General features: G+C 38.3%; 1 protein-coding gene across 2 annotated transcripts; it reads right to left on the reverse strand.

Moving 5' to 3' along the window:
• Nucleotides 1-386: 386 nt before the first annotated feature.
• LOC149821401 (protein RETICULATA, chloroplastic-like) lies at nt 387-16,069 on the reverse strand. Of its 2 annotated transcripts, XM_089983676.1 has the most exons (8): nt 14,879-16,069; nt 14,660-14,758; nt 14,318-14,538; nt 12,526-12,595; nt 12,036-12,115; nt 10,330-10,394; nt 9,113-9,313; nt 387-436 (listed from the first exon to the last, which is right to left on the reverse strand). In XM_089983676.1, exons 1-7 carry the CDS (start codon nt 15,452-15,454, stop codon nt 9,120-9,122), a joined length of 1,305 nt encoding a protein of 434 aa, XP_089839802.1. In that variant the 5' UTR covers nt 15,455-16,069; the 3' UTR covers nt 387-436; nt 9,113-9,119. The 2 variants fall into 2 exon arrangements, with proteins under 2 accessions (XP_089839802.1, XP_089839801.1); XM_089983675.1 differs by lacking the exon at nt 387-436 and having other exon boundaries at nt 9,078-9,313.
• Nucleotides 16,070-16,249: the final 180 nt, after the last annotated feature.

Below are 16,249 nucleotides of genomic sequence, written 5' to 3' on the forward strand. Positions count from 1 at the left end.
ATAAAAACCGGCTCGCACGAGTGGTGGAGTCTGGGTCGAACTCAGGGAACAGAAAATACTTATATTCAAGCACACAATCTAACTATGCTTTATTGTCAAAAAGAAAAACAAATTAATTAAATAAATAACTTTGAGTGATGCCCTACGCAGAGGGCTTAAACAAAAGAAATAAATGATTTTATTACAGGCCCAATTAATAAATAGAAGAATTAAAATCCTAATCTAAGACTAAAAGAAAGGTCTTCAGTGCTCTAAGTCTTCTTGATTGATTTGCTTCCCTTTAACCTTTCCTTTGTGTACCCTTTAGGTACTTAGGTTTAACATTTTTGTATGGTTTGCTAAAAGGTTCCCTCAGGACACTTTTGAGGGCTTGAGGGGACCTGAAAGAGTACTTTTAAGGTACAAAAAAAGCTCTACCGCACGTTTCAACGCTTTCCTGCAAAACACAAAAACAAAACACGAAGCAGAAACAAGCAATTTACAAGAATATCAACATGAAATATGATGAAAAATCATAAAAACATGAATGAATAACATAAACTAATTATAATACTAATTATAACAACTACACTAAAAGACAATAAAAAAGCAAACTATCCAATACGAATTCACGAAACTAATTCTAAAGATCAACTAAGCTAATGAAATCAAGGTGTATTAACTAAATCAATCAAATGAATTAACGAAACAACTACTAAAATAATCTATAAAACTTAGAACAACTTACGTGCTCCACGGCTAAAAAAATGAATTGACGATGCACACTAGAACATCCAATAAATTAAGCTACGAATGGCTACTAGTAAATTAATACCAGAAAAATAATGAATGAAATAAGTTGTGGAAATAAGATGACGCTAACATACAACAACATAAAGAAGTTAACAGTGAACCTATACGGTGGAAACACGCAATGTTTGGGGAAATCACTTACGACTAATGAATAGGAAAACAACTGTTACCATGAATATAACTATATTTACATGACTATGACTATGTATATTAATAGTACTAGGCTAGGAAACTAATCAAATTTACGTCTAATGCAATGAGATGACTAATGTCTAATGTAACACAACCACAGTAATCACCAACTTGGGTAAGACAAAAGAATCCCAATATTAATCCTTGTCTTTCCTCGTGAAAGTCTTGTAGCATCAACGGGTCCGATATCTGGTTCGGACCCAGGTGAGTGTGAACCTGGATCTGACTTTGAGGTACTACTGGTACCAGGTCCAGACCTAGGTCTTATCGGGTCCTCTATAAGAAAAACCATACCCGGATCTTATAAAGATTACATGAACCAAATCCAGTTCATACCTGATAAAATAATATTTTTCAGCTTTTTATAGTAAAAAATTATGGGTCTTAATGGGAATTCAAGTCAGACACGGGTCTGCTATGAAATTTCACAAATCATGCTCGGAATAATTGGACCCTTTAAGTATGACCCGGTTACTAATTGGACCTCCTTTTTTTATCACCAAACCCGGATCTTATAAGGGTTTGGTATGGGTCCGGTTCCAGTCAAACCTGACCCATTGACATCCCCTAAGAAAGCCTCTACTGCCCCCGCGTGTCTTCCCAGCAATCGGCAAATTTTTCCAGGCTTGTAAACGTGTCATGGTTTTCTGATTCATTCACGTGACCATCCTGGTGGCCCTCACGTGATTCAAAGGCCCCCAACAGAGAGGATCAGGTGCAATGTAATTACACACTTTTAGCCTGCGGCTTCACCTGATTACCCTTCATTGTTGTTTGGGCCCCACAGCTGAAGGCTGTGTACCAAAGATGAAGGGAGATCAGTGTAGCAGCGCACTAAAAAGTGCGCAATCACATTGCACCTAATCCTCCCTCTAACACAAAACCGTCTTATATAAACCCTTCCCCCCCCCCCCCCCCCCCCCCGCCTCCCCTTCACACTCCCATACACCATGGCTCACACAATAAGCACCAATTTAAGCATTCTCACCACCTTATTAGCTACAGTTTTGTACATGAGCCTTCTCTCTTTTGCTGAAATTGAGACTGAGTACCACCATCACCATCACCGCCACCGCCACGGCCAGCATCCTCCACCACCAACTCCTTCATCACCACCACCACCTCCAGCGTCACCAACCTATAGAGACACTCCACCAAGCTTCCGTGGAAGACGACCACCACCACCACCATCTCCACCAGAATCCACACTGCCAGTGGGCTTCCGTGGACGTCCACCACCACCACCCTACGCGCGCGTACCATCTCAGTACTTACACCTCCACTACCAATCTTTGCCACCTCCACCCAAAACACGGGCTGCCCCCACCAAGGTGTGACCCGCCAAAAGCACAGTCAGGAGGGTTCGTAGCTCAAAAAGATGTTGGAAACATGCCTTGAAGCCTTCATAACAAGCCATGGACCTCTTAGAGTGAACTCACCGCTCTGTTGTAACTGTTAGGAAAGTTTTAAAATTGATGATTTCTTTCCACCAAAAGTGTTTTAAAAACTTTAGTCCCATATCTAAGAGAAATCAGTTTTTCTAGTGGTTTAAATACAAACTTTGTTCTCCATTCTTTACTTTGGTAAGCCTTGTGTCCATGGGTGGCTTGCGGACGTTGCTGCGCATCGTGCAGCAACGGATGCGCCGTTCGCGCGCGCGTGCGCAAGGGCGCTTGAGGCGCAATGTGGCGTTTTGATGGCGCAATGTGGCGTTTTGATGGCGCAAGGGTGCATATGAGGCGCAAATATCCGTTTTGATTTTTCGGTTTTGAGATATCTGGCCGTTTGAAAAGTTTAATATCATTTATATTGAGATTAAGGCGCTTTGTGACTGTTGGACGGTTTTGGAGGCTTTTGATTAACAGTCAAAGGTGGGTGACTGTTCAGGTACCTTTTTGTCCTATTTTCAAACCGTCAGATTTATGGCCATTAATCTCATTTATCGCAAAACGTTTTGGCCACTCTAAAAGTCTATAAATTCTTTTATTTTCGTCTTTTGAGGATCATCAGAATCTCTGACTCTCCAGTTTTCTCCTTTCTTTCTTCTCGGTTTGGCTTGCAGAGTTCATGTGTGGGAGAGGTCATATGTTCTTGCGAAGCAGTGACTCTCTTGAGGTTCAAGCCTAGTTGTATCCTGGGAACTCAGTCGTAACAAAACCCTTTTTCGCATCTTCGGAATTTCCAGAGTGGGGCGATTGAAGTTCTAAAGATAGCGATCTTAAGAACGTGCCTCTAGGCTTGAAATCTCTTTTCAGAAATCCAATTTTCACGAGGTTGGTATAACAGTAAGTGTTTGTGTACTGTGAGAGAGAGAGAGAGGAGTCTGTGTACAGAGAGAGAGAGAGGACACGCTTGTTATGTTGCATCTCAACCTGTCCTTATGAAAAAATTCTCGTAATCAAATACAAATTGGTGATGAGATGGATATATGTCACAGGACACGCCATTTTGGATGCGTGTCCTTGTGACGCCGATTGGCACAGTAGGACACGATGATAGGACACTGACACATTCATCCAGAATTAATAATATTTCTTAGATTTATGTCGTGATAAATATGAGATTTTTTAAAAATATCTTTTTGTTTTTGTATTATGTTGGCCTTTCTCAGCGATAATTTTGACAATGAAACAAAACGCTCTGCTTTATGTAGTGTTGGCTTTGTGCCACTTAATAGCAGGGATCCAAATGGTTGGACTACCGACCGGAGTCCAAACCGGATCTTATATCCTTTCATTTCTGTCTGAAAAAGATACAGAGTTGAGTCCAACACTACTAGGAGGGTGTCGGCGGGTGGGGTTTGGTTCGGACCCAGGTGAAACCATATATTAATCAGAACCTTCCAGTACAACCCGGATTCTATTAAACCATCTTATTTATAACCAAATCCTGACCTTATAGGGTTTGGTACATGTTGGGTCATGTCGGGTCTGGGTCAGACCTGACCCTTTCATACCCCCCTTTACTAGTAGTCTAGTTCAGCTCACATGGTCCAACAAAGATAGGTGAGGTAACTGGTCCATTCCAGATCAAAATGGACAAACCTGGCTTCATCAGTTTCTGGATGAAGAGACTACTCGACTTATATGTCTTTCCTAAAAACATCTAAACCCAGAGTCTAATCGGATCATTTCAAATCCATATGGATATGATCTTTTGTTCAATACAAACTGGCATGCAGGGCCCCAACCTGTCTTTTGACTGACTGGATCTGCTCGATCTCCATTGAACCATCTAGAAGATGACTTTTCCTGAGGATTTTGGCAGGTTGGATTTGGATTCATGTCCGAATCGAACCAAAACAGATTTCACATGACCATATCCAGCTTGAACTGGGATTTGGAGGCCTATCACAAGATCCTAAATTGAGTGGTACTCAAATGTTGAATGATACTAAAATAAAATGCTAAATGGGTTTTTGGTTTTTTTTTGGTTTTTACTTTTTCTTTTTTTGCCATTCTGACCCTGTAGATGTGTTTGGCATGGTCAATTTACTAGGAATCAATACCCGGATCATGTGTTTTGGATGAAAAAAATGATATTTCGAGCCTCAAAAATTTTATAAAGATGTTGGGCTGTTGATTTTTCAAACTTTATAAAAACCCACCCTGTATCAGAATCAAACACTGCAAAAGCTGATGATCCCTCTAAAATCAACTGCGTACTCTCATCTGTAAATCAGAATTTAAAAATAAAATGAAAAAAGCCCGGAAAGCCCATTTAACATGTTTGCATCACTCCTAAAATCTTATTGGATCCAGATCCATATATCAATATTATGATTGAATACCAATATGTGTAATTATTAAACTCAAACCCCATACCATTGACATGTCAACTCTTTTCCAGTTAAGTGAAAAAGAACAAGGGCTTTCCTTCTTGGATAGATCAAACCAGATCCTACATGGACCTGATGGGTCATAGCATACTTGAATAGAAACTTAAATTTGGATTCAGATCAATGCAAATCAGGATCTTATTAGCTTTTTATCCTTTGGAGAGATGACATCACACATGACCAACCAATCGGGTAGAGCTCCTGTCGGATCTGACTCTAAGTGGTCCACACCAGATCCAGCTGTTTATACAATCAGATATTGAAGGTATGGATGCAAACATGACGCCAGTGACCCGAGTCCAAACCGATCTGAACTGACTCTTGGGATACAGGTAGTGTATATTTGGTCGAATTTGGAATGCACACATAGGAAAAGTGGTAGCTGCCTGACACTTTTGTAGTCTACTGTCAGTTAACGGGTGTTTTTAGGTTGTTTCCCACAAATACGACCCTGTAGATGTGTTCATGATTGATTTGCTACAAAACGATATTTGGATCATTTTTTCAGTGAAAATTATGGTTTTTTAATCCCTGAATATTTATGAAAATCTTACTGTTGATTTCTGAACCTTTTAAAAACCTACCTGTATGCCGGAATCAGACAATCCAAGAGTCGGTTCATATAAAATAAATCACGTAGAACACATATAAGGTCAGATTAAGGAAAACAAAGAAAAAAAAAACTTTTCAAAGCAGTGGCGGATTTTTTTTTTCGGTTCTTCTAGGGTTTTCCTTTTCTCATTCTGCATAGATCAGTTCTTATCGCAGTTGCAGAATCAACAACTTGAGTTAATTTGTTAGGGTTATAGTTTCCTTGTGATGGTTGTGATAAAAATTATCCTGAAAATAGAAAAAAAGGACTTTAAGGGTTCATGTGAAATGTGCCTCTTGTGACATGATACCGATTTAAGAACCCGATAGAGCACAAGTATGAAGTCGTGAGGAAACTGCAAGAATGTTGCTCCAGCTCTAAAGAAGGCAAATAATGGAATTGCCGTTGTTGATGCTACTAATGCAACTAGGAGTACATCCAACATTTTCCCTATAGAACTTGGGCCATTTTTGAATCAGCATAATGCTTGTTAGGGTTTAGGTTTTTTATTTAGTTTATTTTTAAATAGCATAAATATTTAATTAAGGTTTTAAAGTTTTTTCTGTTTTTTTAATAAGCATTAGCCATTAAATGAATACTTTATTTTGGTTGGAACATTAGATTTTTTTTTTCAATGAGCATAAATCTATGAATTTTTTAGGAATTAGGGTGTTTATTTGGATATTTTCAAATGATGTAAATGTTTAATTGTGGTTTTTGAGTTTTTCCTCTTCTTTTCTCTTTTCAATTATCATTAAACATGATTTCATTAATGAATGCATGATTTTGGTTATCGGTTGTATTTTTGTGTTATTTTGGTTTTTCATATGACATGAATATTTAAGTAGGTATTTTTGTCAATCTTTTTTTTCAATCAACATTCCATGAATGCAAGTTTGGTTTTGGTTAGAATTTTAGTTTTTTTTTTCAATTAGCTTATTTATGAATAATGTTTATTAGGATTTAGGGTTTTGACTTGGTTTCTTACCATGTGTTTGTGCCCACCCTAGTTTAGGTTCCTAGCTCCGTCACTGTTTCAAAGCTTGTAAGCTGGAAGCAGATTAAAAAAGTGGTAGGCATATATATATATATATATATATATATATATATATATATATATATATATATATATATATATATATAGAGAGAGAGAGAGAGAGAGAGAGAGAGTGTAATGGGTTGGCGCTAAACCCATTTGCTGCTAAACCACGTACTAAATAAGTTTTTTGAGTTTTATTTTTAAATTCTGACCATAAAGATGTGATCTATGTATTTGATTTATTAGGGATCAACTCTTGAAGAGTTTGATTCCAACACATGGGAGAGCTTTTATAAAGTTTGAAAAATCAAAATCTTTGTAAATTTTTGGGGCTTCAAACGTCATTTTCTTCATAGAAAACACATGTTCCAAGTGTGGATTCTTAGTAAATCAACCATGCCCAACACATTTATAGGGCCGAAACCGCATAAAAAGCACTGGAGAAGCTGAAAAACCCATCTAGCACGCGGTTTAGCACCAAATGGGTTCAACACAGACCCATTACTCTATATTAGGGCATAGGTGCTTGCGATACATGCTGGATGGGTTTTCAGGTTTTTTCATTTTATTTTTAAATTCTTGATTTTATAGGGTTCAGCCCTTGAACTGTTTGATTCCGCCAAAGGTGGGTTTTTATAAGGTTCAAAAAATCAACAGTCCAAAATCTTTGTAAATTTTTTAGGCTCAAAATATCATTTTTTCATGAAAAATACATGATTCAGGTGTGGATTCCTCGAAAATCAATCATGCCCAATACATTTATGGGGTCGAAACTGTGAAAAAAATACCAATTAGGGGGTCGAAACTGCCAAAAAAATACCAATTAGGGGGTCGAAACTGCCAAAAAAATACCAAAAGAGCAAAAAGAACATCAAACAGGTATCATAAGCACCTACTCTCTCTCTCTCTCTCTCTCTCTCTCTCTCTCTCTCTCTCTCTCTCTATATATATATATATATATATATATATATATATATATATATATAAGAACATTCAAAAATAATATTTAATCTTAAAAATTATGGAATTAAAATTATATAAAAATAAAAATAACAAGATCATATTGCACTAATATAAAATTATTCATCATTTTATTTTGACTTTTCGTAATAGTTTGGAGCTCTTTTCGTGCTTGATAGAAAACCTAATAAACAGGGAAAAAATTAAAATTTGACAACTCCAAAATTATTGGGGTTTCAACCTATCAATGCCCATTGCATGTTTAAACAAAGGAAAAAAAAAACTATACTCTCGGTAGCAAATGATCATGAAACTCTCGCCACATCACATGAATGGTCATCAAGCCTTATCCCGACTACATGGAGTCGACTTTGTGGGTCTTATTTCTCCATTCATGTCTATCTAAAAACAATAAGAAATGGATGTAGAATCAATAGGGAAGTCGAGCATGGACTAGCCTGGCCCAGCCCAGCTTCTGTTCTGAACATCTCCAATTACAACTCTCTCTCTCTCTCTCTCTCTCTCTCTCTCTCTCTCTCTCTCTCTCTCTATATATATATATATATATATATATATATATATACACACCAGATGAGCAGAGCCCTTGTGGTCTCCCCAACCAATACTTAAAGGGGTATTTGATTTGCCGACAGGGGAGGACAAGGATACCATGGACACCCAAGGATGATTTTTTTGTCAAAGGTGTCTTGTCCTGTCCTCCCCTGTTCCAGGGGGAAGGGCGGAACACTCTGGGACAGCAAAATGCATCCCAAAGGGATGCATGAGACAGTGTCCCGCATTTGCATGGGCCCGCAAGCCCCAACCAAAGGGCGTCCTGCAGACACTGCATCCCATGCATTCAAACACCTAAAAGATTGCTCCCTCCCAGTACAATTTGCAAAACATATTTTTCCAGTCAAAGGGAACTAGGGATGGCAATGGACCGGGGCGGGTGAAGGGGACAAGGTCTCCACCCCTGCCCCATCTCAAAATCTGAACCTTCATTCCCTGCCTCCATCTCCGACGATGGATTTTAACCTCCATCCCCATTTCATGTCCTCCATTCCTGATCCAAACGGGGGCGAGGCGGGGCGGGGCTCCATTCCTCTTTGGTCTATTGTCATCACTTAAAAGGATTGGGGGCGGGATAGAACAAGGCAGGGAAAGGTGTAAGTCCATCCCAGCTTTTATTCCCGCACAAGGTGGATTTTAACCTTCATCCCCGCCTTCCTACCCGTTTCATGCCCTTCATTTCCAGTCCAAACGGGGAGAGGCAAGGCGGGGGCCCATTTTCCCCCAGTCCACTGCCATCCCTAAAGGGAACGACACACAAAGTTCCCTTTTAGGACACGCTTGGAAGCAAGAAAATGATAAGAAAAATAGACAACTTTTCCAATCATTCCAAACGAGATTTTTTGAAATGAAAGTTTTTCAAAAAAATGACTTTGATAAGAATAATTCCAACACCTGAGTGGGTGAAGGAATTTTTCCTATCAAAAATTCTTTTTGATTAGGACAAGCATTCTCCCACAAGAAGAGCTTCCTCCATCTTCATCTTCCTCCCACCCACCACCATTTTCAGGCCTCTCAGAGGGGACTGATCGACCCCTCTCATTTTTCATTTCATTTTTCTCATGCAACATGAATCCTGCAAAAAATGATAAAAAGAAAGAATAACTTTCAATCGGAGTAAGCGTACAGTTTTATCACTGACAACCACTCAATCGAGCCCAATCAACAAACTGCATTCCACCATATATATTATTGGCAAATCGAACGCCAACAGTAAAAGCCAATGCGACAGGAGGAAACTGCCGAGCCAGAGGCGATGCTTCGACTACACCCTCTAGGCCATTGAGGATCTGGTAGCGAGTATTTGAGGAGACTGCAAGGAAGACACCTGCAAGTTGCCAAGTTAGCGATCAGAGTCTTAAACACATAAATTCTGGGTTTTAATTGGTACTAATGAAGGTACGGAACTATTGAGCTAGAAATCATAGTTTTCAACTGTATAGTCTCAATCTGACCACATAGACAGCATTGTCTGTTTGCTAAGAATCAAACCTTGAAGCGCAGTTTTTTCTATGTAAAAAATATGATTTTTTAAGACAATTTTGGTACATTGTTGTCCGTTGATTTTTGAAGCCTTTAAGGAACATACTTATATGTCACAATCATGTGACTTAAAATCATAGTTACAAATATCCTATATCTCGGTGAGGCTATTTCTCACGATATTATGGGTTTGGTGATAAATTTTTGGAAAAACTCGGGGTTTAAAAAATAATAAATATATTAAAATAACAAAAATAAGTAAGAAAATATCATGTTTAGATAATAAAATACATATATAATAAAATAAATAAGTAAAAATGCAAAAATAAAGATGAAAACACATTTAGGATGTAGAAAATAAAAAAACAGTAACAGTAATTGATAATATCCTGATATTATCATAATACTAAGATATTATCAAATTGGTGATATTTTCAAAATATCACAATATTTTACCTATAATATTGTTTGCTGAAAATACAACGATAATATCACGATATTTTGAAAATATCGCCGATATCTGTGACTATGCTTAAAACTCATTTTCTACTAAACAAGCCCTGTAGATCACATCCATAGGGTCGGATCTACTGAAAAACCCAAAAACAAGGGAAAGAAGTCCATTTCTACTTGATAGTTCTGTGCCTTCATTAGTACCAAATATTAACCCCAAAAATTCTCTTCTCCGATGAAAGGTAAAGCATGTCCTAGTGTGACGTGAGACATGAGAACCAACATGACAAGCATAGATATGATTGTATATAGCAATGCAAAGACATTATATTAGTCAGTAAACACTATGTTGACACAAGATAACAAGATAGATAATGATATTAAAGAACCATATGGGAGCGGACATACCCCAGAGAGCTGCACTTTTCATAAGAGGTGGTACAGGTACATCATCGTCTGATGATTTAATTTGTCTGAAAGTAGGAAATAATATTCTGTTAAGCTCTTGAGCACTAAAAGAACAGCAGGACTCCCCAAAAAGAGTATGTTTACTAGAGACATGAACAGGAATTTCTCATAAATGTTACATAAAGTGACGCCTTATTATATTCCAGGACTAACCATAAGACACCAACAGATTTTTGCATGATATGCTTCTGGAATAATTTCATGGAAAGTTCTCCAACATAACTCATTGAACTCAACTTTACTAACCAAATATATAAAAATAAAATACCATAATTAATGCTGCATTAACTTGTATCCTAGACTATTAACTTTCAAGAATCATCATTCAGATGATTAGTAGTCCAAAAAACAGAGTTTGAACTTTACATGCTGGACCATGTGCTTATTGGCAAGATCATCATAAGTTGGAACACAGTCATAATGTTCTCATTAGCATTCTTGTGACCATTTGAATTTCCAGTACGGCTGCTACCTAAACAAAGTCATAGTCACATATGAAGTCAGAGATACCAGCAACCAATTGCAGCAAATCATCTTCATGTGAGTCAGGTCAAACTTCAAAGCCTGACTGTCAATGTACATTCATGTTCTGCATGCACACACACAAAGAGACAGAAATATCAATTTGTTTCCCCTTTTGTCCTCTATTCTCTCTTTTCCTTTCTTTTGGCCTTTATTGAAAATCTTGAGCTTCAATAGTCATACCATTCTTCTATGACGGCTTTGGTAATGGTTTTGCTAGTTGCTTGCAATGTTACATTTTGGCTATTCAATGAAGCTTTTTTGGTATCTTCATATCCCTAGTAGACAGCTTCATCCAGATGGTTGAAAAACTTTGATGTTTTGGATATTTCTGCAAACATCCCACCTATTCAGCGGGTCAATGATGCTCCACTTATCCTGGATGCATGAACACATATGTCCAGTGCTTTAACAAGCTTGGAGGCTAATGTGGATCATAGGTGACAGGACAATATGCAGCATGAAATCCTTCGATAAGCCAAACTTAGTATTTTGTAACCTGATACCTGAATAATACATTCAAATCATTGACGGATCTGAACCAGAGGAGCTCATCCACATGGTAACCTTTGGGTCATAAGGGTCTCACTATAGAGGTTGTTTTGTCCCATATAAGAGATCACCAGGACCAATGTGATGGTCAAAATATCTACCATTAAGGAACTGGACCTTATGAATAAAAATTTAAAAACTAAAGAAACAAAGTCACTGGAATTTCATTCTCATGTGATGGAGAAAAGAAGTTTCTGATAATGCCAGTTAAACACCTTGACACACTTATATACAAAAATTCAGTCAGGAGGCTTCTGTTAATTCCATAGAGGTTATATGAATAGCCAGGACAGCATTTCACCTTCCTTGTGGATTTCTTAATTGATTGCTTCTTTATGTAACATCCTATAGTATTTCATGAAATCCAAGAACCCAACTGAATGAAATAATATCATCCACAGAAACCTAGTACAAAAGTTTATAAATTTTAAACAGCTATTCCAAGGGAAATAGGCAGAAGCGAAGATGTCCACTAAATAGCAACATGATCAATAGAAACAGTACACTTTGATAGCATAATCAGACAAAGGACAGATTCGAGGGCATAAACAGCCATAAGAACAGATACATACCGTTTGGCAGTCATAATCAAATTCGCGATTCCTTGGCCGATAAGGCCACATACAAATCCAACTGATCCATACATAACTCCCTGGTTCAAATGAGTATGAACAGAATATTACTTCTAAAGCAACCATATAAGCAGTGAAACTGATCAAGATATAGTGCAATACCAACATTTTAAAAATGCTTATGAATATCCAGATAAATAGATATTTTACAGCATGATACACAGAAATACCAAAAGAATAAAAAAGAGATATGATGATGGAAGATGAAAACCTACATCACATGGATACTCCATTTTCACTCTCATACCATATCCCTCTTCTATGGTACTTGTAATGGAGAACTCCATAAAAATGGCTGTATCCCCCTATCTACAGCCATATCCATGTGGCATAGATGAAAAGTGATCTCACTGATACACGCACAAAACTTACCAAGCAGAAGTCTCATAGAGCATAAAGAAATATCAGAAAGAACCCAACTGAATAATACCTTGTAGAAGTATGTGCCAATCCGTTGTTGGATTGAAAATCTGCACCCAGGTCTCTCAGCCTCAAAAACACTAAATAAGAAAAAAAATCAAGAAGAAATATGTTAAAATGCTAAGCTTACAAGTCCATGTCAAGGTGAATCTGAAAACACAAAGAAAAAAATGCAAATAGTATACTATGACAGAAGAACAGACATAATATTCTAAGAATGCCTTACCAAAATAATGAGTAAGACAATTAAAAAGTAATTAAAGTCTCCTGCTCATATAATTCATTTAATCAAGAGGAGGCACAGGCCACAACATAAATCAAAAATTGGTAGTTAAGGTAAGAAGTCAAACGTGATTAACAAGTCCAGAGCACTTAGAAAGAAATCCTATGGAACAAACCATACGACTCCTCAAAGCCCTCTGAATTATCACAATGTTCAACAAGTCTTTTTGTTTTGAACTCAATGTGCGCTCTAACATTATAAAATTGGGCAGAAAAGCAGCTTTAAGCTTACATTGTAACAAACCCTCCCTCTTTGTCACCTACCCCCCCCCCCCCCAAAAAAAAAAAAAACTGTCTACAGAAAAAAAAATCCACCTTTCTCTTTCTCCACAGAATTGCTTTTATGATCTTAGGAGCACTAGTCATCATGACCCACACCAAAGTAAAAAGATCTCTGGCTTATAATTTTGATTCAACACACATGTTATCTTCATATTGGTTTATCATGCAGAACGGTATGTATCTTCATATTGGTTTATCATGAATTCATCATTACTAATTGATTATAGAAAGTGCAACAAAGTTGCGGTATTAAGTTTCAGGAATTTTAGACACAATCATTTGATGGTTTCTATATTTTCTTTATCTTTATGCGTAGAGCTAATATAGATAAACAGGCATCAATTTCATCTATGATAGAGGTATTCACGTCAATAAATTCAAAATAACAGTAAACTTATCATTCTTAAATGCCATATTGCCACACATGACACAACTGCTTACAAGTCACAACTACACAAGTAGATAAGCATGTAGATGTTATCCCCACTAAAACATTAAAAAAAAATGTCATATGGTTTATGCTATCATATTCTACATTGCACAAATTGTTGCATCATATTCTAGTTCACGACCCATATGGAAATATTCATCCTCAAAGTGGTTATAATTTAAACAGTTATTGTTTCAATATGTCATAGAGCATATGCTGGACGTATTTTTTTATTTATAACATATTAGAATGTCTTTTGGTATTAACTTCAACAGGTCTAGCAAACGTCAGTTTCCACATGTGCTCATGAATCGTGTTGTAAGGTGTGAGGATGTTATGGTTAGTGTATTCATGTTTTAGTAAATTTACAATATGAAAGCAGTTAGAAGGAGTATCAGCGTCATGAATTTAAAGATTATACACTAGACATCATCTGCAGAGCTATTAGATAGATACCATCACCACATATCAAAGCCCTTACTAGATCTATAGTCTCATACTAACGAAGAACGGGATCTCATCTATACAGTTAATGTCATTAAAATAACCATCCATATGCTCCACGTTGCTGAGACTTGGTCTCTTGCAATTCAAATTAGAAAAGTAAAAGCATACTAGTCAGTTCACAGCAGGTAACCTGGGAAAGGAAACAATCCAAAACCTAAATACCTGTGTTGCTCACCATCCACCAACTCATGCAGATTATGTATAGGAAATTTTATCAAAAACTTTATGCAAGGCTCAGGTAACATAAAGCCACAAAACCAGTCCACTGCATGACAATAAGAACCAAACATGGAGTACAAACCTGCTAGGTAGAGCTCCACAAATACGCTGTATTCTTCCAAGGAACCCTTTAGCCACAGAAGGTCGTCCAAAGCGAACATATGGTGCCAACATTCCAACAAGAGCAATGTCAACCACAATACCAACTAGAAGATCAGCAACATAAAGCTCAAATTCTTGCCAGAAGTCCTTTCCCCTCTTCTGAACTTCAGCAAATGTTGCACAAGAGGAGTCTATAATTATCTGTTTGAAGAACAATCATCCAAATCTCAATTTACAAGCCCAACAATATATAATTTGCTGATGTGATACTATATGAGCTATGAACACAATCGAACTCCAGAAAATAAGATGAAAAACCCACCTCTGTTGACACTTTGAAAAGGAAAGCAGGGTCAGCGAGCATTCTGTTTCGAAGCATCCCGCAAGATTGAATTGCTGCACCAAGAGGCCAAACTGCCCCCTAATTATTAAAAAGAAATCCGAAATTCAATAAAACACTCAAGAAGATAATCACCATTAACATCATTCACAAATAGAAACTAAGAACTAAAACAATTGGCAAACAGAGCCGCACAGATACCTGCAGATCCAAGTATCTAGAGAGAATGATTTTACGAATGCCGACTGTTTTCGCTGCCTCTAACATATCAGCCGGAAGAGACGCGCCGCCCCGGGACTCAATCTCTCTGATCACCTCATCAAACTTCAGAATCGGTCCAAACTCTTCAACGTCCTCGTCACCCCTATCGAACTCTCCACCGTTCTCATCATCCCCACCACCCCCTCCTCCGCTGCCATCTCCACCACCACCACCACCAAAAGAGCCCCCGCCGTGCCCCCTATCAATCTCCGGCGCGAAACTCTTCTGAGTCAATCCTGGCGCGTCCTTCACCACAGTTCCATCCGAAAGGCCCTCAACTTCCCTATTAACCACCACATCCACTGTTTCGCTCTGCGCGCTCAGTTCGTTACTGACCTTAAACCTCTGCACCCTAACCCTAGACCTACACTCCCACCCCAAAACCAAAAAATCTCCATTCTGTATCCTTCTAAATCCCGCCGACCAACTAAACCCCAACAAATTAACCCTCCGATTACTCCGCAAATTCTCGAACTCGACCAAACTAGGCCCTAATCTCGACGAAGAAACCGCCATTAATCAGACCCCAAAAACACAATCCACTCGATACAGCTCCTCTAAATTCCTATTTCCAAACGCTAATCGCACTTCTGCTCCCCAAAACAAGTACAACAAAAGGAAACTTCTCCAAGATAAGTCGACGAATGGCCTAAATTTGATCAACAGAAACTAATCCCTCACAGACTACGATCAGAAACACAATAATCAATATCTAAAAACACCCATTTTCTATCTGACACAGTAGATAGTTTACAGATTAGAGTTGAATCAGTCAGGGGAGGTGGGGGGGAGATGCAGAAAATTGCGGAATAAAAGACCGAGTTTTCTCACACATATACATACAGAGCGGAAAACCTCCCTGGTCCCCGGTATTCCGGCGTCGATTTACTGGCAAAGAAATAGCAGAGGGGATCTCCGGCGATCCTTTTCTGCTTCCGAAGAAGGGAGAGCAGGCGGGAAACAACTCCGGCGGGTATTCCGTCACCAGATCCCCAACTCAGGCGACGGATTATGGAAGTAGTTGACGGAGAAGGTCTCCGGAGATCCGATTCCGTATTTTCAGGAGAGAGGGATTCGCCGGGAAACCGCTACGGTATCTGGTATCAGAGGCTGCGTCGAATCCCCAACTCAGAAGATGGCGCGAAAGGGTTGCTGTATAAATAACTGCTGGAGAGAGGACGTGAACAGGTCAGGGGTTCTTTGGTCATTTCATGAGGTTCTAGATTCTGATTCGTATTCGGATCTGGAATCGTATCGCTAAAGTTGTACTTGATCGGAGCAGGAGGGTGGGTACACTCAGGGAAAGCTGTT

Source organism: Nuphar pumila, chromosome 12 (assembly GCF_984573655.1).
Source record: "Nuphar pumila chromosome 12, dmNupPumi1.hap1.1, whole genome shotgun sequence".
Classification (NCBI taxonomy): domain Eukaryota; kingdom Viridiplantae; phylum Streptophyta; class Magnoliopsida; order Nymphaeales; family Nymphaeaceae; genus Nuphar; species Nuphar pumila.

Excerpts from the sequence above, each read along its gene's own strand:
- LOC149821401 (XM_089983676.1), bottom strand. The coding sequence starts at position 15,454 with ATGGCGGTTTCTTCGTCGAGATTAGGGCCTAGTTTGGTCGAGTTCGAG. Across the intron at positions 14,539-14,659 it reads TTTTCAAAGTGTCAACAGAG|ATAATTATAGACTCCTCTTG; the intron begins GTGGGTTTTTCA and ends TTCTTCAAACAG. Across the intron at positions 12,596-14,317 it reads TGTGGAGCTCTACCTAGCAG|TGTTTTTGAGGCTGAGAGAC; the intron begins GTTTGTACTCCA and ends TTTCTTATTTAG.